The sequence below is a fragment of the Mercurialis annua genome, linkage group LG1-X, assembly GCF_937616625.2.
Source record: "Mercurialis annua linkage group LG1-X, ddMerAnnu1.2, whole genome shotgun sequence".
Taxonomy (NCBI): Eukaryota; Viridiplantae; Streptophyta; class Magnoliopsida; order Malpighiales; family Euphorbiaceae; genus Mercurialis; species Mercurialis annua.
The window spans coordinates 65,529,305-65,553,687 of NC_065570.1; the positions used below are offsets into that span (position 1 = coordinate 65,529,305).

General features: G+C 32.2%; 7 protein-coding genes across 11 annotated transcripts; 2 read left to right on the plus strand and 5 right to left on the minus strand.

Annotated features, from left to right (window-relative positions):
• The first annotated feature begins 2,030 nt into the window (after positions 1-2,030).
• On the plus strand, positions 2,031-4,487 carry LOC126666074 (uncharacterized). The gene is made up of 2 exons (XM_050359033.2): positions 2,031-2,909; positions 3,578-4,487. The coding sequence occupies exons 1-2, from the start codon at positions 2,280-2,282 to the stop codon at positions 3,935-3,937; spliced, it is 990 nt and encodes a 329-aa protein (XP_050214990.1). The 5' UTR covers positions 2,031-2,279; the 3' UTR covers positions 3,938-4,487.
• A 333-nt stretch (positions 4,488-4,820) lies between these two features.
• LOC126660243 (uncharacterized) lies at positions 4,821-7,305 on the minus strand. Of its 3 annotated transcripts, none has more exons than XR_007635292.2 (9): positions 7,196-7,305; positions 6,957-7,069; positions 6,259-6,331; positions 6,044-6,126; positions 5,755-5,793; positions 5,576-5,646; positions 5,397-5,511; positions 5,128-5,258; positions 4,821-5,010 (listed from the first exon to the last, which is right to left on the minus strand). XR_007635292.2 is itself a non-coding variant. In XM_050353626.2 (9 exons), exons 1-8 carry the CDS (start codon positions 7,239-7,241, stop codon positions 5,184-5,186), a joined length of 615 nt encoding a protein of 204 aa, XP_050209583.1. In that variant the 5' UTR covers positions 7,242-7,305; the 3' UTR covers positions 4,821-5,010; positions 5,165-5,183. The 3 variants fall into 3 exon arrangements, 1 of the variants encoding a protein (XP_050209583.1); XR_007635294.2 differs by having other exon boundaries at positions 4,821-5,026; XM_050353626.2 differs by having other exon boundaries at positions 5,165-5,258.
• Positions 7,306-7,433: 128 nt separating this feature from the next.
• Positions 7,434-9,470, plus strand: LOC126660255 (protein BUNDLE SHEATH DEFECTIVE 2, chloroplastic). 2 transcript variants are annotated; one of them, XM_050353649.1, is made up of 5 exons: positions 7,434-7,620; positions 7,714-7,808; positions 8,361-8,427; positions 8,876-8,972; positions 9,193-9,470. In XM_050353649.1, the coding sequence occupies exons 1-5, from the start codon at positions 7,560-7,562 to the stop codon at positions 9,269-9,271; spliced, it is 399 nt and encodes a 132-aa protein (XP_050209606.1). In that variant the 5' UTR covers positions 7,434-7,559; the 3' UTR covers positions 9,272-9,470. The 2 variants fall into 2 exon arrangements, with proteins under 2 accessions (XP_050209606.1, XP_050209604.1); XM_050353647.1 differs by having other exon boundaries at positions 7,435-7,620; positions 7,711-7,808.
• A 284-nt stretch (positions 9,471-9,754) lies between these two features.
• Positions 9,755-10,908, minus strand: LOC126676386 (embryo-specific protein ATS3A-like). The gene is made up of 3 exons (XM_050370580.2): positions 10,683-10,908; positions 10,459-10,578; positions 9,755-10,141 (listed from the first exon to the last, which is right to left on the minus strand). The coding sequence occupies exons 1-3, from the start codon at positions 10,788-10,790 to the stop codon at positions 9,893-9,895; spliced, it is 477 nt and encodes a 158-aa protein (XP_050226537.1). The 5' UTR covers positions 10,791-10,908; the 3' UTR covers positions 9,755-9,892.
• Positions 10,909-11,349: 441 nt separating this feature from the next.
• LOC126666176 (embryo-specific protein ATS3A-like) lies at positions 11,350-12,895 on the minus strand. The gene is made up of 3 exons (XM_050359172.2): positions 12,691-12,895; positions 12,506-12,625; positions 11,350-11,757 (listed from the first exon to the last, which is right to left on the minus strand). The coding sequence occupies exons 1-3, from the start codon at positions 12,796-12,798 to the stop codon at positions 11,491-11,493; spliced, it is 495 nt and encodes a 164-aa protein (XP_050215129.1). The 5' UTR covers positions 12,799-12,895; the 3' UTR covers positions 11,350-11,490.
• Positions 12,896-13,560: 665 nt separating this feature from the next.
• Positions 13,561-16,559, minus strand: LOC126666175 (heme oxygenase 1, chloroplastic). Its single transcript, XM_050359171.2, has 4 exons — positions 15,662-16,559; positions 14,473-14,696; positions 13,941-14,048; positions 13,561-13,782 (listed from the first exon to the last, which is right to left on the minus strand). Exons 1-4 carry the CDS (start codon positions 16,113-16,115, stop codon positions 13,690-13,692), a joined length of 879 nt encoding a protein of 292 aa, XP_050215128.1. The 5' UTR covers positions 16,116-16,559; the 3' UTR covers positions 13,561-13,689.
• A 906-nt stretch (positions 16,560-17,465) lies between these two features.
• LOC126666173 (12-oxophytodienoate reductase 3-like) lies at positions 17,466-23,460 on the minus strand. Of its 2 annotated transcripts, none has more exons than XM_050359169.2 (5): positions 23,374-23,460; positions 21,318-21,458; positions 20,521-20,651; positions 18,734-18,916; positions 17,466-18,267 (listed from the first exon to the last, which is right to left on the minus strand). In XM_050359169.2, the coding sequence occupies exons 2-5, from the start codon at positions 21,440-21,442 to the stop codon at positions 17,654-17,656; spliced, it is 1,053 nt and encodes a 350-aa protein (XP_050215126.1). In that variant the 5' UTR covers positions 21,443-21,458; positions 23,374-23,460; the 3' UTR covers positions 17,466-17,653. The 2 variants fall into 2 exon arrangements, with proteins under 2 accessions (XP_050215126.1, XP_050215124.1); XM_050359167.2 differs by lacking the exon at positions 23,374-23,460 and adding an exon at positions 21,609-22,485.
• Positions 23,461-24,383: the final 923 nt, after the last annotated feature.

Here is a 24,383-nt window from a genome sequence, read left to right on the forward strand (position 1 = left end):
TGAAAGGTTTACTGTCTCTTTGTTATGAAGAAGTTTGCTGTCTCTTTTTTTATGAAGGAGTTACAAGTGGTGAGAATGGAATGTTGTGAGTTTGTGGGTGATTGGAGAAGTTTGATCGAAAAGTGATCGAAGACTGCACTTATTTAACGAAACAGTTAATAATTTATTTTTATTTTCGTGAGTAAGATCTGCGAATCAGGCAGCATGTTGTCTGTTCCATGTCAGGTCATCGGATTTAGTTTTCGAATTATTCCGAATTTCTTACAAATGTAACTGTTTCATATTTGATTTAATGAGATTTGATGATTTCAAAATAAAAATAAAAATTATAACTATAAAATATTTTCAATATTTTATTTTTAATATATTATATTTAAATTTTAAAAAATATTATGTTGTATTAAAATTATTTATTAAACATATAAATTTTTGATATTTAATTAGTAATTATTAATTAGAATTAAATATTAAATTATAATTACAATAAATTTAATTTATGTTTTTTGCATGTAAAATAAAAATTAGTATAAAATTAGAAATTTGTCATTTAATATAATAATGTGTTTTTCGGTCAAAATTTAAAATATGTGTTATATTTAGCATTTTAATATTTTTTTTTGTTAAAAATAGTATGAATTATAGCATATCCAATGAAAATTTTCTTGCATCTCCATTTTAGTACTCCTTCCGTCCCAAATTGGTAGGCACTATTATAATTTTTTTTATCTCAAATTATAGACTGTAATTTATTACTTGAATGTTTGAATTACATATATATTCTCATTAATTATAATATATTAAATTAAAAAGAGAGCAAAATTCACTAAAAAAATAAAATTAAAATTGCGTTAAATAAGGACAGGTGTGGTATGTTTTTATAAAATTACTCATTTTACATAGATTTATTAAATTTCATAATATTTGTGTTTGTCCTAAACTGTCTATCAATTTGAGACGGAGGGAGTATTAAATTATATTAATTCTTTAATTTCAATAATATAAATAATTTGTCATAAAAGTATAAATTTAAAACTTTTTTTGTTATTTAATTTAACACACTCTTAGTAGTAGCTATGCATAGTTGAAAATGTAAAGTTCTCACACATGCACACACTCAAACACACATCATTTTCCCCGACATAATTAAGAAAAAGAATATGAAATCATAATATCAAAATTAAATTTTTATTGTTTATTATAAATTAAAAAAAATTAATTTTATGAAAACCAACCAGAATAGAAGCATCTCTAACACACTATTAAAATCTAGTGCTCATTAAGGGGGTAAACAAATTGATCTAGTCATGAGTTATTCGATATTAATTTTAGAAAAATTAAAATCGGATCAAAAAATTTAAATCGAGTTGGAGTATAAATTACAGAAATTCATGAAGTTAGCGAATCTAAACGGGCTTCCTGTACACAAAAAATAATATTTTTTTCTATTATATTAACTTTTCATGTCTTTAAATTTAGGTATGAATCATATCAATTGGTTAAATCTTATATAGTGAAAACAATAAAAATACATCAAATATCCTTTTTTTTAATTCGGCTCGAGCTTGAGCTCAATTCGAATAACTCAGATATTGTTCGAGTTTGAAAATTTCCGCATAAACTCGAACTCGAGCATGTCCTAATTCGAGTTTGGCTCGATCCGTATACACTCCTATTATTAATGTTGTAATTTAATATTAAGTTTTCAAATTTAATATCATTGCAGTGTTATAATTAGGGTAAGATTTCATTGTAAATTTTCTTTTTTATAAAAGGCTTAACACATGTTTGTATCTCTATAATGCCACACTTTTAACAATCAGAGTCTTTATATTAAAAAAACATTTACATTGGATCCCTACACTATCAATTGCAAACACATTGGGTCCTTCTATCCGTTTTTATTAGAAATAAACTTAATGTGTTTGCATGGACTGAAATGGACAACAAGATTTAATTTGCATGAAATTAATAGCGTAATACATGAATTCAATCTTAAAGGTGTGACAGTAGTCACCAGATATACATTAAGCCTTTCTAGAACAATTGATGTAACCATAGAGGATCTAAGCTCTCACCTCCAACTGCAAAAGCCCACTTCCCCAATAGATAAAGTTCTAACATTATAGCTCACACAGTCACACTTTCCTATTTCAGATCCCATCTCAATTTTCCCGGACATTTTTTCCCTTTCCTCTTGAAATCTCATCTTCATCGCTAAAACAACCAAATCCTCCTCAAAAAAATTTAAAATCATTTTATGAGATTCAAAGTTAAATAAAATGGCAAATGCATGGAAAAAAGAAAACAAACATTCAAAATTTTTCACTTCAAATCCACTTTTTCTTCTTCTACTAATCTGTCTCTCACTTCTTCTTCTTTTCTTATTATTTACCTCTCATTCTCAGTCTCATTCTCAAAGCCCTAATCTTTCAATCTCACAAATCTCAAAACCCATAACCCTAACACAGTCCTTCAACTACCCAATTCCTCCTTTTGATTGTTTTAAGTCCCCACAAGCTCACCCAGTAGTTGCTAACTTAGTTGAAAATGTAAAGTTTCCATTTTTATATTCTTTGTCTGATTTTGGGTCTTTGCCTGATAAGCCTCACAAGAACATTGTGAGGCTGCTTAAAGGTAAACCCTTTCGAAAGCCTGATATTTCTGTTACAATTCAGGGATTATTAGAGGGTAAGAAAGGGAAAAATGGGTTTGTTGTTGATGTGGGTGCTAATGTAGGTATGGCTAGTTTTGCTGCTGCTGTTATGGGGTTTAAAGTTTTGGCCTTTGAGCCTGTTTTTGAGAATTTGCAGAGGATTTGTGATGGCATTTGGTTTAATAGAGTTGGGGAGTTGGTTACTGTTTTTGATGCTGTTGTTTCTGATAAGATTGGGAATATTACTTTTTATAAGGTAATTGCCAGTTTATTTTAGCAAGTTCTGTTTATTTAAAATCTATGTCATATTATAGCAGGTTCTGTTTATTGATATGGCAGTCTCGTTGTTTATGCTATGCTTGATTGTTGTTTTATTTTTCTTGTGTTACAATTTTAATTTTGGCTAGGAGATCATGCTCTTCCATGTATGGTTAGTGATCAAATGTCTTCAGTTAGGTTGTGGTCTAGGATACTCGAAGCCAATCGAAGGTCTGTTTCTTAGTTGGCACATTTGGATAAAATTCACAGTTACTGAACTACTAGGGGTCAGTGTGCCCTATGTTGCACGAAAACATTGAAACTAGAAGGCGAAATAGCATTCTTTTTATAAGAATAGATTATAATATATTCCGGAGTCTCACAAAAACGCCAATACATAGCATTCTAACAAGTTTTCGTGAAATTTAGATGTCATAGATGTTCTATAAGGCTTACATACGGGTGTGATTTGTGAATCTCTTGAATATAAGATCAGATAATGAATCTTTCATGATGCTGTAGAAACAAAAATGATTGTACGCTAGTCTTAAACTTATTTCAGGATGAGACTTCAGTATTTGTGCAGTATCATTCTTTGTATTATCGATAACTCACATTTGTTCTATTCTATACACTGACCATCATTATCTATCTTATAATCAACAGCTGGTTGGCCGGCTTGACAATAGTGCTGTTTCAGCTACTGGTGCAAAGCTGGCATTCAAGTCAAATGAAGAAATAGCTGTTCAAGTTAGGACCATTCCTCTTGATGATTTAATTCCCGACTCAGAACCGGTTATTCTGCTCAAAATCGATGTTCAGGGCTGGGAATATCATGTTCTGAAAGGAGCTGCAAAGTTATTGTCAAGAAAGAAGGGCGAAGCTCCATATTTAATCTATGAGGAAGACGAGCGGTTATTGCAAGCCAGCAACACCAGTGCCAAAGAAATCCGAGATTTCTTACGAAGTGTGGGTTATCATCACTGCACCATGCACGGTACAGATGCTCACTGCATCAAAGAATAATGAAGGGAAATTTTGTCGTAAGAAAGAGTTGCCTAACTGGAACACTTAGTTTCCACATGTTTTAGCCCGAGTAGCTTAATCTGCATATTTGTTCATTCTTACTGTTTGAAGGAAAGATACGTATGTAAATTATAATCGGCCAGTGATACCACTTCTCTAAGAATTGGCATAATATTGCTGAAAACTGAAAAGTGTGTGCATTTTGGAACTTGGCAATGCTGCTGATACAACTGCCCAATAGCTGATGTTACCAGAAAATGTTGGTAAGCTTATCAGAAAATAGTTTCTGATGCCCGATAGCTTATATTACCGAAAAATGTTGGTTAACTTAAAAGAAAATAGTTTCTGATAGCTGATTTTACAGGAAGACGTTGGTCAGGTTATCAGAAAATAATTTTGTTTGTCTGTTGTATTCATTTCGATGTGCATTTTCAAGTTCTATTGCAGCTTTTCATGCACCGTGATTCATTAATGTTTGTACTCATGTATAAAGTTTATGCGCACCTTTTTTTTCCTCCAGAAGCTTCATTTTAAGAAGCCTATTCTTTTATGAATGTGTTCTTCAAGAGAGGGTCAATTGCCGTTTAGCCTTGATAAATTATGGGAAAATGACCAGGCTCGGATTTAGGGAGGGTCGAGGAGGGTCGGCCGACCCTCCTTGCCGGAAACAAAGTTATAAAAATAATAATTTTTGGGGTATTTTTCTAGTAGGGGCGGCTATAATTGCCCCTACAACTGCAAATTAACACATTTGCACCGTATTTACATCTGATTTTTGATTTTTTTTAAATAGCTGAATGTAAAAGTTTCAACCCTCCTAAGTTGGAGTTCTGACTCAGATTTGCTGGTCAAAGATTTAAGATTTATCTAGTAGTACAGCTGATTGAACAATAAGATAATTCATTAGCTATTGGTCAATAAACCATGTATGATACATAAACTTGCACTACTACACTTGAACCTGAATTTCCCAAATTTATCAATATATATAACCATATGATGATACATTACTGCAGTATCTGTTGAAACAGAAATAGACAATCCAGCTTGAACAAGCAGATGCAACTCCTTCTCTGCAAGAAAAATCAACTGATGCATGAAATAGAATTTGGACGTTATAAGTAGCTATAGAAACTACTGTATCACCAAATTGTAAATCATGCTCTACAGCTCTAGGCATACAGTCATACCTGATTAAAAGAATGAATCGCAAGAAAATTGCCGAACCATCAAATTGCTCAAGCTTTTAGGAGTCTTTTGGTCCACTAGTTTTTGACGGGCCAGCTCTCTCCACCATCACGTCGTAAAGCTGCTTACCATTCTGATTATAAAAAGAAAATAGCCAGATTTTTAGTGAAAGATGCAGTTTAGCAACCCAATTCACGGATACGTTTGAAGCATTCACCCTTTTAGTGTAGAGCTTCCGAGAAATGAACGGATTAGGCTTTGTCGTACTTACAAAAATAACCGGGAAGAAGTGCACTTGTCCTTCAGGTTTCGTTTGAGTCTCTTTGAAATAAACCAGAATAGGGAAGTTTGGCCACCATAGTTCCCAATTCACAAATGTTGAATACCTATTGAAAATTTAATAGGTCAGTTGCTGTTCGCTAAAGTTGGCTGGAGCATAGAGGTACTTACTTCCAACGATTTTTTCCTCCCACGAATACATTTTCACCTGAATTGTCAAGTTGATCTCCTACTTTGACCTCCTGTGACCATGAAAATAATAATAAGAATTCTGATACTTAATGATAATAATTAATTATCCTAAACACCTAGATAAAATGAATTCATTCATAGAAAAAACTGAAACTTACCAGAGCCTCATCGTCAAAAACAAATCTAACTCTTGTTGTCTGGAAGAACGAAACACAAAAATCTTTAAGCAGATTTACTGACTATCAAGATAAAGTATTTTGATGAACAAATGATAAGGAAAACTTTTAGCAAAAAGATTGAGTGATAAGGAAATTGGGAAGATATAACTAACTCGAGAAGAAACTAGTGTCTCAAAAGTCGAAACATGTGAGACAAATTGGTCCATTAGATAATAAAAAATTGCAAACTGAAATATCCAACTCAAAAGCAATTTTGACTAATAGCTACCTGGAACAATAAGAGCAATCCAAGCAAACCAATTGGTGCAGCTGGTAACAGGTTATCTGAATAAGCTAATCCACCAGCTAAACCTGCTTAAACAGAAATCTTGTTCAGAGAAGACTTTCACTTTATAAACCTGAACAAACATTACCAAGTAAGCTTAATACTAGCCCTAATCGACAAAAAAATGGATGGACATAAGAGAATTCCTATGTTCTGACCAAGTAAGACAACTGGTATTCGGTAATCTGGTTCGGGAATAACCGTCTCTCTCTTCTGGACCTTCCTTCCAAGCTATGAAAAACAAGAAACTAAATCATGTAAAAAGGCCAAGAACTAATATGTTCCGAAAACTTCACGGTAAAATTACACCGGCTGAAGCTACATAGATTCACACCAATATCAGAATTTAGGGGTAAGCATGGTTTAGTAAAATGCAAAACCAAACCATTCTATAAAGGATAGAATAAAACTAAACTACACCAAACATTTATATAAAATCTCGGCTCGGTTAACCAAATTTTTCTTATTAGTTCAGTTTGATTTGATTAAAATAACTAACTTATATATGTACACAAGTGGATGTGTGTATATATATTAATTCAAAATATATTATTAAGCAACCAATGGTAGAAAGCAAACTTAAACCGAAATTAAATTTTCTACTCATCCACATCCAAACCAACACTTTTAAACCAAACTACTCCAAAATTGCATGAGATTATAAGTGAGTAAGCATACAGAAAGTTCAAAACAACTACTATTTGCAAAAATTATTGGTTCAGCTATGTTAATACCGCGAACTTTATACTTCAATTCACATAGCTAACTAGACTACTCAAAATTGCACGAAATGGTAAATGTCGGAATGATAACAGTAAGCAAAAAAAAAAAAAAAAGTAAATGCAGAATGACAAACCAGTGAGGCAATCATAAAGTCTCTACGGTTTCTGCTGAATAGACTTGATTTGCGAATAACTTTGCCAAATAATTTGTTCTTTAAATTTCGGACGAGTCCAATCACTTCCCTATCTGCACAGAACAATACATTTGAAGAGCTACGCTATAAAGAAAATTTTGTACCTAAAAACGCAGTTGGATTACTGCATAATATATTAAAATTCACAAGCATAATATATTAAAATTCAAAATGCTTACTTTGTGAAGGGAGAAAGCAAGCAGTGGATATGAGAGCTGTCCCCATTTTTTGCTTTCTAATTTTTCATACATTTCCTTTTCTTTTTATGTGGTCACCAAATTTGCTGTCTGAATTATATATTGACACCAAGGCCCTTGTTTTGATAGTGTGATGCAGTGAAGATAGAAGGGTATTTAAGTAAAAGCGAAGGAAAATCTTTTTGTTGCAAGGAAATGAAGCCTTATCTGGTGATGATAAATGAGCGTGCCTTACAGCCAACAGTTGAAACTCCCACAGAAACAAAGTTTTGGACTCTTTTTTACTTAAAAAGCTTCAATCTTTACAACTCAAAGAGAAAACCCAAATCAGTATATCTCTCTTGAAATGGTAGCTACCTCATGTTTTACCACTCCGCTCTGCTCTTTTTCACCCCCTAATAAACCAGGTACCTCTCTCTCTTATTCAAGATTCATGCTTTTTTTTTTGGGTTTTTTGTTTTCTGATTTTGTTTTATTTCTGGTTATCTCATCTTCAGCAGTAGTTCTTGGGAATTCAGTTGCTGGGAAGGTTATTAGGGTGAACAAAGTGTTTCACAACTCTAAAACTACTAAATTTCAATCCTTGGAGGTTAAGGTGAGTTCTTGTTGAATAAGGGTTTCATTTCAATGACTCATTTTATTGAACAATGAAGGAGCAGTTCATGAAATACTTTTATTTTATAGCTTGTCATCAACTTATGGTTTGTGTAAAATTGGTGAATTTTATGAAGGTTACATAAAGAGATAAATTTTCTGGTGTGCTCATTTGTATGATGATACACATTCATACAAGAATGATGATACGAAAAGCTAAGATGCTATTGACAAATTAGTCCATTTGCGGGTAGTCGACAGGCCATGATTAATAGCAAAAGTAGGTCAATGGACTAGTTGTTGCAAGGAACTTCTGATGGGTAGTGCTGGGTTTAAACAAGCTATTCCATGAGTCAAAATTACGCTTTTAAGAAATGGTGATGTTTACGGAATAATTTTAAATTATAGACAATAGCTAAAACATTTCCGTAACCAGTTTTAATGTGAGTATAGGACACGGCTTATAAAAAATTGAGAATTCATCAGAGTTTGATGTTTCCTCTCAATTTGTCTATATTTTTGCTTGCAAGTCACTTTTCTCTTGGTTTGACAGGCGACGGACAGCAGTGGTAGGCAAACTAAGACAAATAGCATAGTGTGTGCTGATTGTGATGGAAATGGTAATTACTGTCTTATTTATATATTAATCCAGTTTTTATCATTCATTTAATCTATAAAACAACTTCATTTGGTCTATTTTATTTTTACTAGCATACCATTATCATATGCACGTTTATTTGATGCTAATTTGCATAAAAAGTAGGTATATTTGACGCTAATTTGCATACAAAGTAGGTATATTTGACAATGTCTTTGGTGTCTATAAGTATTGGATATACGAACCAGCAACGTATCCGCTCTGCTTAACTTGTTCAAATGATCTTATCTTATTAAACCGATTTGCCTGGTTTCATTAACCTTCTGATCAAATTTCCGTTTACTCATGGATCCTGTTATTTATTTCTCGTAAACAATCTACTTGATTTGATCACTTACCCTTTTTCGGTCATACATTAACAAAAAGATTTTCGGCTGATGGAAGCTTGTATGTTCGTGACAAATAACCAGGTGCTATATCGTGTACCCAATGCAAAGGAGTTGGAGTGAACTCGGTTGACCACTTCAATGGAGCGTTTAAAGCCGGCGGATTATGCTGGCTCTGCAGGTATTAACAGCAGTAACTTATATTTCCACCCTTCTCTACTTGTTACTTATGTAGGGATAGCTGCGAAAAGCATAGAATTCTAGTGTCGATATCATTTCATTCAATTTCTTAAGATACAGTTTATGCACTTAAATTTTACCAAAAAAGGGAAGGTAGCATTTTTTAATTATTTATTTTGTGTTTTGTTTTCTTTGGACATAAACGTGTATTTTCCTCACAGGGGCAAGAGGGACATTCTGTGCGGAAGCTGTAATGGAGCTGGCTTTATCGGCGGATTCATGAGTACTTACGATGATTAGAAGTTATACGAGAACTGAATCGATAGTGAGAATGGGATGCCAGTCTTTAAAACTCATCTACTGTTATTTTACCTGTCTTGTGTTTATTGAGATGCCATGCTCCAAATGTATTTGTTAGTCTGGAAATTTTGTATTTGATTTTGAGCTACAAAATATTCATGTTTCATGCAGGCAATATAAAGAAAAATAATTGTATGCATATGCACTTGTCTTAACTTTTAATATATAGTTAGTTCTTTAAATTAAATTTTATCATTATTGTAATTATCATATTTAAATAAAAAATTCATTCACGATATATCATGATTAATGTTGGTCATGTTATATCGTATCATATTTAAAATTGACATGTATGATATGAGTTGCAAAAACAAAATGTAACAGAGCCATTGTGTGAGTTATGATAATTCCGGCAAGACGAATGCAAGGAAGATGTGATAAAATCGGAGGAAATATATTTTGCTCAAGCTCAGGTAATAGAGATGAAAGAAAACAGCCTGATGTAACAATTAACATGAAAAACAAAAGAGTATATGCAAATATGCAATACAAAACAAAATGACTCCAACAAAAAGCTCAAGTACATTAACCATCATCCACGTTATGGTAGAAAAGGTGACATTACACATGACTGCACAGCTTAAACCCAAACCACACTCCATTTGGAAGGAAGGTATTGAATTTGAAGTTAACAGGTTTGGTACTCGGACCGTTGATCTTCACAGTCTCAGGTTTCCAACCGTCAGATCCTTTCCTAAGCAGATTAAGATAGCATATATCATGTACGCATGGTCCATTTATCTGGAATGTATCAGTTGAGCATCTCTCAAATGTTCCTGATGATGAATCATCGAGCCTCTTCACGTACACCTTCAACAATATTATAATTCATGTCAAAACTCAACTACTACTCATTGATTATAAGTATTAACTTATTTTTTTGACAGAAAGCATATTCAAATCCCTACACTATTATATTTTTGAATTGAATTTTTCTATTACAATTTGTATATATTGAGTGTACTTAATTTTTAATTTTGGAGATACAAAGTCTTTCTGTCACAAAAAGTATCAACAGTGTCCGATGATTTTTAAGTTGAGTTTGGAACTGAGTCAAGTCGAACTCGGCTCCATTACCTTTATGGGTACAGAGAAAATAAAGATGTGATTAAAGTTGATGAAGTAACCTCGTGAGCATAGGAATCACCGAATGCGAGACTGATGTGGTCTCTGGTGAAGGAGGAAGAGGAACAGCTGGTCTTTATGACAACACTGTAAGAACAGCTTCTTGCATTTGCAGTTGATCCCTGATTTAACAACACAATCAATTTTACATGTCAACATAATTGCATTTTTTGTTTCAGCAGTACGATTAATGAACTTGATAAAATATGGTAATTTTAGAACATACCTGAATGGATTTAGGGTTAAATGCGCGATGGGGTTGTGGATTGGACAGAGATGTACAAATTATGGAGAAGAAGACAGAGATGAGGACAACTGAGATTAGTTTGACCATTGTCTGCTGGTGATGTAGAGAGCAGCTTGAGTTTACTCTCTATTCGTCTAGTGTTTTTTTTTTTTTTACTGTTAGAGATAAGATAAACGAGTGGCTGGAATGGAGCTTCATATACTGGAAACTCACTTAATAATAGGGTTTTTTCTTTCTTTCTCTACAGTATCATACTGTTTATAAATACAATATGTTATTTGTAGTTTTAGTTTTTCTCAAAGGCTTGATTAAAAAACAAAAATACTAAACCTTACATGTCAGATCCGTTATAGTTAAACTTTTAAAAATCGGCATGACTAGACAGTTTTGGAATACCGCATTTCTTTTGTAGCTATTTTATCGGGTTTTTTGCCAGCATATCGGCCACGTTAAGCAACACCCATAATCTAACCAAACCATATAATAAACCACATAATAATCCAACCAAAACCAAATTTTATTTTTAAATCTAATTAATTAATTATATTTATTATAAAATTCTTATATATTTAAAAATAATTTAAATTAATTTAAATCTTAATTAATATAAACTAGTTTTAGTTAGTGGCAATTAGAAAATACTAGATATTTTAAAATTCATATATATTACTTATTTTTGAATATTGATTATGCATCAAGCATAAACAAAACACAAACTAGAACCAATAATCCAATTATTCCAAATTTAATATCTTACATTACAACCATAATAATCATTTAAAATCATCTACATTGTGGTAGACAAGGACATATGACTACACGTTTTAAACCCAAACCACACTCCATTAGGAAGGAATGTATTAAATTTGAAGGTAGCAGTTTTGGTATTTGGACCGTAGATGTTCACAGTCTCAGGTTTCCAACCGTCAGATCCTGTCCTAAGCAGATATAGATAGCATATATCATATATGCATGCCCCATTTATCTTGAATGTATCAGTTGAACATCTCTCGAATGTTCCTGATGATGGATCATCAAGCCTTTTCAAGTAGACCTACAAAAATAATAAAATTCATAGCTCAAAAATCAAATGATCATTAATTCAATTTCTCTTATGGGTTGTGAGACAAAAGGATTTGATTGCTATTTTTACAATAGAATGTCAAGTGAGTATATTTAGCTTATGAAGTTATGCTTAGATAATAGAATGAATAGCAGGAGATGAGCTATTATATAAGAAAACCAATGAGCTATATCTCAAATGATATAAGTGCTGAGCAGCAAATTGCTAGACTGTGGGTGCGATTCCTCTCACAAACACTCTCTCCTCCCCAAATTATCAGGAAAAAAAACTATTGTATAAAAAATGGAATAGCTGTTTTATTTTTTCAAATGATTATTTATTATACAAAATCATAAAATAATAATTTAAAAAAGACCTATTCCATAAATTAAAATAAAACATAGTCATTTTATATGTACCTATTTCATGAACCAAACATGGTTTGAGAATGTAACTAATTCTAACCATCTCACAAATCATTGAGAACTAGGTCGAAAAACAATCGAAATCAACTTGATATTCCCTATGAGTTGAGTTAATTAGCAGTTTATGACAAATACGGATATTTAAAGAATAAATTTATATTAAAATTTAACTTTAAATTTCGAACTGAGAGAGGTGAATTCGATTTTCAATTATTTAACCGAACTCGTTTAAATTGTTAACCAAATAAAATTCCATCAACATCGAACTTTAAATTTTAGAACCGATGAGAAAGAAATAAAGTTAATGGACTAACCTCGTGACCATAAGAATCACCGAATGCGAGACTGATGTGGTCTCTGGTATAGGAGGAAGAAGAACAGCTGGTCCTGATGACAATTGTGTAGGAACAGCTTCTTGCATTTGCAGTTACAGCCTGATTAAGTAAAGAATCAATTTTACATGTAAAGATTTATTGACTTGCTAAATTTAGAAACATACCTGAATTGATTTAGGGCGAAATGTGTCATGGGGTTGTGGATTGGGGAGCGATGTACAAATTATGGAGAAGAAGACAAAGATGATGAGAACTGAGATTAGTTTGACCATTGTTTTTTTTCCTTTTTCTGTCTGGTGGTGAAGATATCAGATTGATCTTATTAATATTACTCTCTTTTGTTTATGTTGTGTTTGTTTGTGATTGTTGAGATTACATATTTGCATAATGAAACAACTCAAAAATCCAAGGATATAAATGAGTGGTTGGAATGTCAAGTTATGGAAATTAGTATAAATTAATAATTTTCTTAAAATTTAATACTAAGACCTAGAAAATTATACATATTTTAATAAAAAATAAACTTTTATTCATTTATGTCCCTATCTATTTTTCATCAAACCATTATCCATTTTCCAACTACCATGTCAACCAAATTTTATCAATACCCTCCTACTACCAGATAGTGGGAATCATGATTAGTTAGAAATGATCATACTATTTATAATCAGTTTGGTCTCATTGCCAAACTTTTCACTCATAAAACAGTAACTTTAGGCTTAAACCATAAGCTTTTGAAATTAAACCTCATCCTGGGGGCCTTTTGCAATTCTCTTATTCTAAGAAGTTTGATGCATATAAAGTCCTAGAGAGCAATCCTTGGCTGTACAAAAATTCCTTCTTGCTCAAAAATTCCCATCACCAATTCACTGCAGATTAAACTATAGCTATAACAAAGATCGAGGCACAAGCTCGAGAATCCTCGAGTAAATCCCATCAACAATTTGCTAGCCAGACTACTCCTGCTCTCTACAATTAGCAACATATAAAACAGTTTCTATTCCTAGATTCATTCATAAACTAACAAGTTGTAATGTACAACATCAGTAGTTTCATTTCATTGAAGAGATCGACGGTACCGGGGCGAAATAAAACATTTTCAATATACACATGAACGTTTATGCTTTTGCAGCGTTAAACGAAATAACAAGGAATTATCCGCATCATGACAATATGAGACGCAGAATCTCTCCTGAATATTTGAATGACTTTTCCGTTTCCTCCAGACAATGGTTCTTCTCCTCCCTGGTCCAGCTCTGAGCAATTACAAAAACAAATTCATATATCAGTTAATGTGTCATATATATGATGAAAAATTACCCTGTTTATGGCTGTTATTCGGTTCCTGATGATGCATATGAGGATAGATTAAAATATGTATAATAATCTTCAACAGGAGTACAAAGAAAATTACCTCGGCGACTTGATTCAACTTGTCCCTAACATTCTGCAACATTTGAGAAAGGTCACCGTCCCATTTATAGAACTCTAACTCCTTGCTGTTAAGTATCTTCTGTGCCACCTATTATAAATGAGAAAAGAAGATCATAAGTAGAATGGCTCACAAACTAAAATATCATCAAATCTTGATATTTTCCTTAACAGACAATTAACAGAAATATGTGTAGTTGCTGGAAGGAAAGACCTTTGGCTGAGTTAACTACTAAACGAGGCGAAAAGATAAGTGTTCCTAACTCAGAAACTCTCACATGGGAAAAAATCTCTTAACTAACTTTAAGGTATAAATTTTATGAACTTAAGTATTAGGTGTGAGGCAGTTTGATTTAAAAGAGAATAAGATACCTCGTTATTCAATTATATCTTTAAGTAATAAATTTACAGATCGTGTAAACCAGGTGTTGAGCATTGAAGTGCAACCCGAGTCAGTTTTTCACTTCCAATTATAATACACAAACTTTTTGGACCATCATTTAAGTTAATATTACCTTCTTTCCGATCATTCTGCCGCCAGCAGTATGGGCGAAGTATATATTGTAGAAGTGGCAAATAAATGCTGGAGGATTCTTCTCTGCCAATTCCTTCAGAAGCTGAGAGTAATTGACACCAGGGGAAGATGGTTCAGGAATGGCATAACCCTGCTCTTTAAACCACTCCAAATCTTTCGCCAGCGCCTCAGATCTTTCAAGCCCAGTGTTTTTGAACTCGGCATCTATAAAAAAGAACAGAATTGTCATGAAAAAAGTAGATTCAGATTTCAGACAGCAAGTGCAGTCCATCAATGTAAGCACTAAAACAGTCGCACAACTCACAAAATATATTACATGATTGAATAGGCGAAGCATAAAAAAATGACAATAAGAGTACATGATGCATAAGAACCGGGAAAAAGAACGAACAAAATTCATTCAACATAATTTAATAGGCAGAGCACCTAATATCTTCAGAGCTGAAATTGCCATTTCAATAGTCAAAGCTCAAAATCAAAGAAGAAAAAATGCAGAACACCAGCAATATCATCACAATCCATCCATGTCTGGAAATTTATGCAACGAAACAGAAATTTGGTTATACATAACACAACTAAGCTAAGTTTAATTCTAAGCACAGTTAGCAATACTTATATTAAAAAAAACCTAACTCTTAGCATATCAGGTTAGCAACTAAACAATAGAACACAGACCCAGAACGAAAATAGAAGGCCAATCATAACATACGAAAAATACTCCCATAATCAATAAAAACCTAAGTAGCACATACACTTCATTCAGTAAACGTTTTTCGTTTCAGAAACGTGTCGAAAACGTATCAAAAACTCGGCGTTTCGGACATTAAACTTCATCTATAACATAGGAAGCCTTAAAATAACACCGTGTCCAAGAGTCCTGTTTCCCATACTCAGTTCCGAAAACATAATCAACATGGAACTTCATTTCTAACATAGAAACCTTAAAAGAACACCGTGTCCAAGTGTTCTGTTTCCCGTATCCATGTCCGTGCTACATAGATAAAAACTAAATGCAAAAACAAAACAACAGTTAAACAATAATAGTTCAACCAGCATACAGTCTACTACAAATCCAATAGCAATCACAACTAAAGCCAAAAAATAAAAACCAACAGACGTGAACAAAGATTAACATAAACAAATCAAGAAAACTGAACAAACAAACTCACAAAAAGGGAAAGCAGCCTGATGAACAATGGTTTCAAGGGTATCATAAACCAGTTTGCTATCAACCAAAAACCTCAAATAGCCATCAACAGAAGGCTGCCATTTAGGAACAGCAGTCTCTTCAGGTTTCTCAACTTCCTTTTCTCCTTCTCTAGCTTGCTCTCTCGTATGCAATTTCATAGCCACAAATCTCATCTCCTCAACAAATCCTTTTCCCTCTCCCGGGTACCTCTTTTTAGGCTTCTCTGCTGCAGTAGTTGCAGAAACTGTAACAGAAGCCTTCAAAGGCGGCATATTGTAACCAATTCTTGGAGCTTTGAACTGAAAAGACAGAGTCTTTGGCACAAAACTTGACTGAACAAAATTAGTATTAGAGGAGGATGATGGGGATATTAACTGAAGATGAGGTCTGTTGAGTAAAGATTGGGATTCTACGATTGGATTAAGAGAACCCATTAAGTCAAAACGAAGAAAGATTAATACTTTACGCAAAACAAAATCAAAAAAGGATTTGAGAAAGCTTAAACGTAACCTCTAAAACAAAACAAGAGAGAATTCAATTTAGTAGTGAAAAGTTTGAAACTTAGAGTAGGGTTTTCACGTTCTCTTGAAGACCAAGCGACAGATTAGAGAGAGATGGATAAAATATTATGGATTATGGGGTAATAAATAATGGTGTTATGGGTTTTGTGTTTCTTTAAGTTTTATTTTTTGTTTGTTTTCTTTGTCTGAATAGTTTGGTGGCCTGTGCTTCACTTTTCATTTGTTTAAGATAGATGATAGCGGTGCTGGTAAGTTCAAGAAACGGAGACGTTTTAGCGGTTTGATGCTTTGTTATTGATTGTGGTTGTAAATTGTAATGAATTTTGTGTGAGGACGTGCCGTGGAGAATTGTGGATGGTAAGAACTAAGAACACAAATTCTCTTTCATGATATTTTAGGACAATAAAGTTTACACTCAAGTAGAAGCTTTTAGAATTTTTATGAAGATTTAGAATGAGATTAACAAATTAAGCATTGATTAAAATTAAAAAAATTAAGAATGTATTGTTTATAATTATAGTGGGACTGGAGAAACATATTAAAAACTAAAAGAATCAAATTTAAATAATGTATTTTCAGCCTTAAATCTTATAAATTTATAGGTACTATATTATATTTTTAAGTTGTTTTATTCGGTTATTTAGTAGTCATTTTTTTTGCTCACAACAACTGTTTTATATCTGAAAATAGATGGTAGTTGTTTAAACTTTATTAGAAAAATTGCGCATTACTAAATTAGTTTATTTTAATGTAGCTAATTATTCATTTTTATTCAACAATGTGATTTTTTTATTTCTATGACCAAATTTTAATTTTTATAAGTATTTTTCCATTGAAAAAAGTTATTTTTTTACCATAAATAAGAGGTTTTTTATATATAAATGTACCTAGCTACAATTGAAATGTACCTATTGAACTTATGTCAAATTGACATTTTTAAAAGGCTAGAATATAAATAAAAAAAGTCAAACAAACAAATTGAATAGTTTTAAGTGATTATGCTTTATTACATAATTTATAAAATTGTTTAAACTATTTTGAAATGATTTAATTATTTATAAATTATAAACAAATTTATTTTTTATATTATAGTAGTAGCTATAATTAATTAATTTTCTAAATTAATCAAAAAAATATCCAAATAATAATTTTACCCTTGATACTAAACACAACTAGTATAAAATAAAAAAAAGTATCTATTTTAGATGTGAAGCTAGATGTAATGTACTTCAATTGTATTTAATTTATATTTTTTAAGCATGATTTGATCGGGAAAAAGAGTCTTATTCATGAATTTAGTACATTCAATAGCTAGAATTTTGCTACAAACAAAGTGATGTATGTCAAATGTGTAGCATCAACAATTTGAAGTAATATTTACGATATATATAAGAATTTCCCGCACATCTTAAGTAAGTATCCTTGATTCCAGAAGATTTGATTCAAACTTATTACTCATCCTTCCCATCAATTTGATTCAGAAAAGGGTAGTCTATGTACCCAACAACAGGATCACTTGTGTAAAAAGTTTCTCTGTCATAATTATTCAGATAACTTTTAAGTTTAAATCTCAACACCAAATCAGGATTTGCCACAAACAATCGACCGTAAGACACCAAATCGACATCGCCACTGCTAACAGCTTTCATCCCAAGTTCTCTAGTGAATCCACCACTGCCCATAAAAGTTCCATCAAATGCCCTTCTCCAAGCTCTCAGCAACTCAACTTGCTCATCGTCTTCATCACCATACTCTGTCTGAACTTGGAGGAAAGCGAGTTTGGAGCCGAGTTTGGATTGGAGCTCGTTAAGCCTTTCGATTATTGCTAGGCCTAATTTGAGCGGATCAGAATCAATAGCATCATTATAAGTAATTGATGGTGACATTTTAAAACCAACTCGTTGGATTCCTACTGCGGAAACTACTGCTTCAACAATCTCTGTCATGAATCTGCATCGGTTTTCAATGGATCCTCCGTATTTGTCTGTCCGGTCATTGATCCCGTCTTTCAAGAATTGGTCTATGATGTAACCGAAAGCTCCATGGATCTCCACTCCATCAAAACCTGCGTGTTAACGTAGTTTTTAATTACCGCTCCATCATCACCGGTGGCGGAATTATAAATTTTATTTAGGTGAAGCGAATTTTTTTATCGACGATATGTGGTTCGACTACTTTTTAGACCGAACAATATGTTGATAGACTTTTTTTTTCTGTAATTTTGTAGACCACACTATTTTTTTGGTCGAATGACAATGTTATTTTACTTTGTCTTCAAACTAAACGGCATTTCATTTTACTCAAATTTTTCAAAAACAAATTATTTGATCCTCTTTAAGATTTCTCTGAATTACCCACCGAACTAGACCATTTCGAATGAACAACCGAACGAACTATTCGGTACTTGTCGATCGCAATATTTCGAAACCAGGGTGGGACGACCACCCCACCCTAGATCCACCTCTGATTTTTGCCAAGTAAAAATTCATTGGTACCAATTAAGCATAGAAATTTTGCAAATACTTACGAACCTGCTCGAATGGCATTTAAGGCCGCCTGTCGATAATGATCGACCACCATTGGTATCTCAGAGACCTCCAATGGCCGCGGCTTGGAGTGAGTACTGAAAGTTCCATCTGGCAGCAGAATTTGGAACTTGTCTGAAATGGGCTTGCTTGTTGATGATATTGGTGCAGCTCCCTCAGGCTGATAGTCTAATTAGTAACCAAAATCAGGACATAAATATTGCAAGTAATTATCAGTCACGAATCTAATTCATATTCTAATTTAAGATTGTTACATAAAGTTGAATGATATTGTTAGAAATCCACACACTTTAATACATGTGATTTCTACTATTCCATTAAAACTACTATACAAGTATAAGCAGTGGCGGATCCAGGAATTTAATCCAGCCCGGGCTAAATAATATGTATACATAAATAAATAAATCTCATGTCTATAATTTATGTTAATAAAAACTAAATAATAAATATTACATATACATATGCACGTCCCATTTTATCTCTAATATTAATTTCATAATTATCAATTGAAATCTGTTGTTCAAAATCCGCAATTACATCAGCAGAATAAATTCAACACGTCCTCTTTTTTATTCCGAAATTGTATCCAAATTATTTTCTTTATCACAAGAATTAGCAGTTTTTGGTGTTCGAATAATAATTATTTTTATAACCTAATTTAAATCATTTTGGTTAGTTTTTATAATGTTATTATTTTTTAATACTCACAAAAATATCCAAATAATAAAATTCATCACATGTTTACAAAAAAAAATGACAATAATTTAGAATACTTACTTCTTGTAGTCTAATTTCTTCTTTGATTTTTTATGAATAAACCAAACTAAAAACCTAAAAAATAGAATTGAATAGATCAACTAAATTAACTAAATTAAGACAAATAAATCAACTATATTAATATACACAAATAAAATATAAAAAAAAGAAGACTTCAAATTATTAGTTGATTGTTTTTGGAGGAGAATTTAAAATTAAAAAATTAGATTAGAAATTTTAAGAATTAGATTGTAGTTTGTAGATTTTTAAAATTAGGTTAGAGAGTTTGAAAATTTTAAAAAATTATATATGGAGTTAATTAATAATTTAATGAAGAATCAATAAAATTAGAGATTGAAAATTTGAAGTATGAAATTATAACATGGAGGGGCTCTTGTTTGGTTGCTGGGAGTGCGACTTAAATGCATCAGTATGCAGTCCTGTGTCATCTGTTTTGTTAAATAAAACGGATGAAACCAAAGGAAACGGGACCGTTTCATATGTTTTGTTTTAACAAAACAGATGCAAAAGTGGCCCTTATCTTTTTGTTAAAAAGAAGCCAAAACGACATGTCGTTTTGGTCTCTTAAAATTAAAAAAAAAGAACGAAGAAGGCACTGTGCTTCTTCTTCTTCCGCAGCAGTTCAGCCTTTCTTTCTCACTGGGCAGCCATGGCTGGCTTTCAAAAAACCAGCGCCGGTCCTTCAAACTTCCGGAGGCAGCCCGGGCTCAAGCCTACCCGAGCCTGTGGGTAGATCCGCCCCTGAGTATAAGAGCAATGGCTCTTCATCTATATAGTACGGAAACAGAAACCGAAAAATGTTGAAGTTGAATACGGTAAAATGGTAACTTTTATGATAGGTTCTAAATATAAAATTTCAGAGTTTCATAACCATTTTCGAAGATGGAAACCAACCATGCATTAAAAAGTCGGACTCCATAAATATTAGTAGTTTAATACTTGTATTATATATATGTCATGAATTATATATTGGTGAAGAGGAGACTTAATTGTACCATGGTGCGATGCACGACCCACATGCCACAACTGGCAGAAAATGAAGCTTCCTTTAGCATGAACACCATCCACCACTTTCTCCCATGCTTCCACTTGCTCATCTGAGTATATCCCAGGCACATTAGGATACCTGTAGATTCAAACTAAACAACAAGTTGCAAATATCCTTTTAAGTAAAATTGGTTACCGAACCAATTCAAGAATTATTAAAAGAATTTCAAAACTTAATCAGTTCTTATTCTTGTACACACATCAAGAATTTAGTATATATTAAAATTTATCTGAGGTAATTGAAACAAAGATAATTATATTGATTGGAAAATTTATGTCTTCAAAAACCTATTGATCCGAATAAATTTTAGTAATTAAACATCCAAAAAATTATTGATTGAATTAAATTTGAAATTAAAAGAAAACCCTAGATATAAACAATTAAAAATATAAACGGCAGTTTCGGAGGTCTAAACGATTTAATTTGACCAAACAATGACATAGAGAAGCTGATGTGTATCAACCACCGTTTCTAAAAAAATTAGGCCCAAAAAATGTATAAATCGCACACCTCAAATTTGGACAGAACTACGAAGCTGCTATTATCCAGCTTTTCTATCCATTTTTCTCAAAAAAAAAAAAAAGAAATTCCACATACGCACCCGCATCAATAACCAATCACTTTAATCGTAAATGTAAACCAATAAGCTATTGTTTAATATGCATCTCATAATATTGGACCTCCAGTGATTAAAAAAATAAACATAAAAACTGCATAAAATGACTAAGAAAATGTAATGAATACCCAAGGGCAGTAGGCGAAATAAGAGTGCCTTCAGTGATGATAAGTCCACCAGGAGTTGATCTCTGCATATAATACTGAGTCATTGCATCTATTGGTATCCCATTTATAGCTCTGCATCTTGTCATGGGCGCAAGAACCACCCTGCACTTTATATTTCATCATCATCAGACCAAAAAACAAAATCCAAAAACTGAGGATAATTGCCTTGGAATGAATCTGTAAAACTAAAAAAAAGAAAATCATCAAGAACTTAGCAGAAGATTGAGAAAAACAGAGACGAATGAAACTGGCCTGTGAGAGAGGTTAAAGTTGCAGCCCATGTTGTATGGAGAAAAAAGTGAGGTCTCATTTTGTTGTGTTTCAACCATTATTGAACAAGATTGCAGCTCTCTCATGGTATGGTACCTAAGTTATTGCTTCTTCTTTTTATAGGGTCCTCGTATTTTAGAAATAATTTTTTTTATTTATACATTATAGTTGAAATATATAGTAATAATATTTTTAGAAATTATTTTTTTTATTAATAGAAATTTATACGTTGTATGCAAAACAGTAATAGTATATTAAAAGAAAACTTAATCTCAATAATCTTAATAAAAAATCTTTCTAAAATTATACACGAAAGAACTCAAAAATAATATAAAACGCATTAGATAAGAAATAGACGACGGTGGCCACTTCTGTCTACATAATCTAAATATAGACGGTGTTTGTATTTTTCTACTTCTTCGACTCCCTAGCATGGAAACTCTAAAAATACTTTTCAAAACCAATTATTTAGTGAAAAGGTATACAGAGAAGAAAAACCATCTCTAAAATAACTGGTTAATAAAACTCTACCAATATCTCAAATAGATACATTTCTAAATTTTCTTACAACTTTATTAATAGTAATTGAAAACAAAAGCTAAACACAAGATGAAATTCATTTCTAGGTTTTTGGCGGAATATTTAGCTTCGATATGTTCCATAAATATTGCATTCGACTCCCTCTCTAAAACACGACCACCAAACTGTTATCAGTCAACACCAAGCAGTGAACATCACCCGAAAGTTTGTTAGGAGGAGACGGCCATCACCAAATAATAGTCTAAAATTAGTTTATTATAATATTTCTAAATTTTAAAAAAAAAAATTGAATCATTATGAATCAATAATTTAAAAGGTAAAATTATTAATTACATTTATCACCGTGTACCAAGTATATTTATATTTTTTTAATGAAAAATTCAATAAAGTAGACTAAAAAGTAAGAAAAGAAAGAGTACGAAAAAATAAGGGTAAACAAAAAAACTCAAACCGATTAAATGAACTTAAACCGTAAAACCTAACCAAAAAATGCGGTTTTCTGATTCGAGAATTTAGGTTTAGGTTTAATTTTAAATTCATATGGTTAATGATTAGTGATTCAAATAAAATACATATTATAATCTATACACATAAAAAATCTAAATACAAAAGTATTTAAAAAATATTTTACTTAGGAATATATTTTTATTTTAGGAGAATATATATATATATATATATATATATATATATATATATATATATATATATATATATATAATATAATATTTTCAAAGAATTTTATTTTTCGTAATAAAATATTTACCTTTTTTTTGAAATAAAATATTTACCTAATTGAAGTAGAAATATATAAAATTTATATTTTTATAATTAAATAAAATAAAAAAATAAAGTTTGATTATTAGAGTATATATAAAATTTTATCTTTTTTGTATCTAATTTTTTAGTGGTTATATGGTTAAAAATCGCAAAACTGAAAAATAAAACTGATTTAATGGTTAAATGTTTAAAATTTAAGATTTAGATTTTTACTTTTAAAAACCGTACTACTATGTACCGGTTAACCGGTCCATTCTCACCCCTAAAAAAAGGCTTAGAATTTTTTATTCTTTTTTAGGACAAAAGGTTTAGAAATGAAAGTATAGAGATCTTTAATTATAATTTCTGTTGAAATTTTTTAAGTATTTGTTATTTTTATCCTTTTTAAGTGAAAAGTCAATATTCATAAAAAAAAAGTGAGAAGTCAAACCATGTGTTGGTCTGCAAAACAGTCAAAGCCCATCTTGATTCCAGATAAGCCCAAGTAGCAACCAGGCCCAGTTATATCTGATATAAGCATATTCTGATTCAAATTTCTTCACTCTCCCTGTTACACCTGCAAACATGGCAGAAGAACCTAAAATCGACCTCGCTTCACCATTGCTTGAAAACCCTAACTTCGACACACAAACTCCTGAACTTACCCCAACTCAAAATGCACCATCAGCAATAGATCGTGTTATCCTCTACCTCCGCACTCACTTAAACATCTTTGCCGTTCCCTCAACACTCTGTTTCATGGCTGCTATGCTCACTTTTGTCAATACGCAGAGTTTCACTTCTCTCGTCGAGCGAGTAGGCCAAGGTAATGCTTCTCTAGCTGTAGCTTCTATCGCCATGTCATGGTTTCCTTTTCTGTACTATTCGATGAAGCTCAGAGGAGTCGATACAAATTTATTTGTTGTCAAGCTGGGTGTGGAAGCCGTGTTCTTCTTTACGGATGTGGGTTTGTATCACCTATTTCAATCACATGGTAATGCTTTGTTGGTGTTTTTATTGATGGGCTGTGCTATTAATGCCGCTGATTTTGCTGGAATTGGTGGTCGTGTTAGCTACAGGTGTGATCCTACCATTTTTATGGCCATATTTTTGGTTTCTTCGTCGCATTGGGGGTTAACCTATACTGGGTTCCTAGTTTATGCGTTGCTTTATGTTTATAAGCTTTTCAGGAGCTGGGTTTATGTGGATTAGTCTTAAATTATCTCTGTAGGTGTTAGATAGTTAGCTATAGTAGATGGGTGTCTGTTCTTTCATATGCTATCTGTTTGATGAAATGCTCACAAGAATGAACTACTGAATGATTAACCTTTAAAAGTGTCGAATCCCCTGCCCGATGCTTCTGTTTGCTGCTCGTGTTGATGTGGTTGCTTATGGGTTGTGCTATTAATGCCGCTGATTTTGCCGGAATTGGTGGCCATGTTAGGTACTGGTGTAATCCTA

Excerpts from the sequence above, each read along its gene's own strand:
- LOC126666074 (XM_050359033.2), top strand. The coding sequence starts at position 2,280 with ATGGCAAATGCATGGAAAAAAGAAAACAAACATTCAAAATTTTTCACT. Across the intron at positions 2,910-3,577 it reads GGAATATTACTTTTTATAAG|CTGGTTGGCCGGCTTGACAA; the intron begins GTAATTGCCAGT and ends TATAATCAACAG.
- LOC126660243 (XM_050353626.2), bottom strand. The coding sequence starts at position 7,241 with ATGGGGACAGCTCTCATATCCACTGCTTGCTTTCTCCCTTCACAAA. Across the intron at positions 6,332-6,956 it reads ACTTTATGATTGCCTCACTG|CTTGGAAGGAAGGTCCAGAA; the intron begins GTTTGTCATTCT and ends TGTTTTTCATAG. Across the intron at positions 5,647-5,754 it reads TTTTTGACGATGAGGCTCTG|GAGGTCAAAGTAGGAGATCA; the intron begins GTAAGTTTCAGT and ends TCATGGTCACAG.
- LOC126660255 (XM_050353647.1), top strand. The coding sequence starts at position 7,560 with ATGGTAGCTACCTCATGTTTTACCACTCCGCTCTGCTCTTTTTCACCC. Across the intron at positions 8,428-8,875 it reads TGCTGATTGTGATGGAAATG|GTGCTATATCGTGTACCCAA; the intron begins GTAATTACTGTC and ends ACAAATAACCAG. Across the intron at positions 8,973-9,192 it reads GGATTATGCTGGCTCTGCAG|GGGCAAGAGGGACATTCTGT; the intron begins GTATTAACAGCA and ends TTTTCCTCACAG.
- LOC126676386 (XM_050370580.2), bottom strand. The coding sequence starts at position 10,790 with ATGGTCAAACTAATCTCAGTTGTCCTCATCTCTGTCTTCTTCTCCATA. Across the intron at positions 10,579-10,682 it reads TTAACCCTAAATCCATTCAG|GGATCAACTGCAAATGCAAG; the intron begins GTATGTTCTAAA and ends TTGTTAAATCAG. Across the intron at positions 10,142-10,458 it reads GTGATTCCTATGCTCACGAG|GTGTACGTGAAGAGGCTCGA; the intron begins GTTACTTCATCA and ends ATATTGTTGAAG.
- LOC126666176 (XM_050359172.2), bottom strand. The coding sequence starts at position 12,798 with ATGGTCAAACTAATCTCAGTTCTCATCATCTTTGTCTTCTTCTCCATA. Across the intron at positions 12,626-12,690 it reads TTCGCCCTAAATCAATTCAG|GCTGTAACTGCAAATGCAAG; the intron begins GTATGTTTCTAA and ends TTACTTAATCAG. Across the intron at positions 11,758-12,505 it reads GTGATTCTTATGGTCACGAG|GTCTACTTGAAAAGGCTTGA; the intron begins GTTAGTCCATTA and ends TTATTTTTGTAG.
- LOC126666175 (XM_050359171.2), bottom strand. The coding sequence starts at position 16,115 with ATGGGTTCTCTTAATCCAATCGTAGAATCCCAATCTTTACTCAACAGA. Across the intron at positions 14,049-14,472 it reads GCAGAATGATCGGAAAGAAG|GTGGCACAGAAGATACTTAA; the intron begins GTAATATTAACT and ends CATTTATAATAG. Across the intron at positions 13,783-13,940 it reads AGTTGAATCAAGTCGCCGAG|AGCTGGACCAGGGAGGAGAA; the intron begins GTAATTTTCTTT and ends GTAATTGCTCAG.
- LOC126666173 (XM_050359167.2), bottom strand. The coding sequence starts at position 21,712 with ATGAGAGAGCTGCAATCTTGTTCAATAATGGTTGAAACACAACAAAAT. Across the intron at positions 21,459-21,608 it reads AACTTTAACCTCTCTCACAG|GGTGGTTCTTGCGCCCATGA; the intron begins GCCAGTTTCATT and ends TATAAAGTGCAG. Across the intron at positions 18,917-20,520 it reads GGGTCGTGCATCGCACCATG|ACTATCAGCCTGAGGGAGCT; the intron begins GTACAATTAAGT and ends GTTACTAATTAG.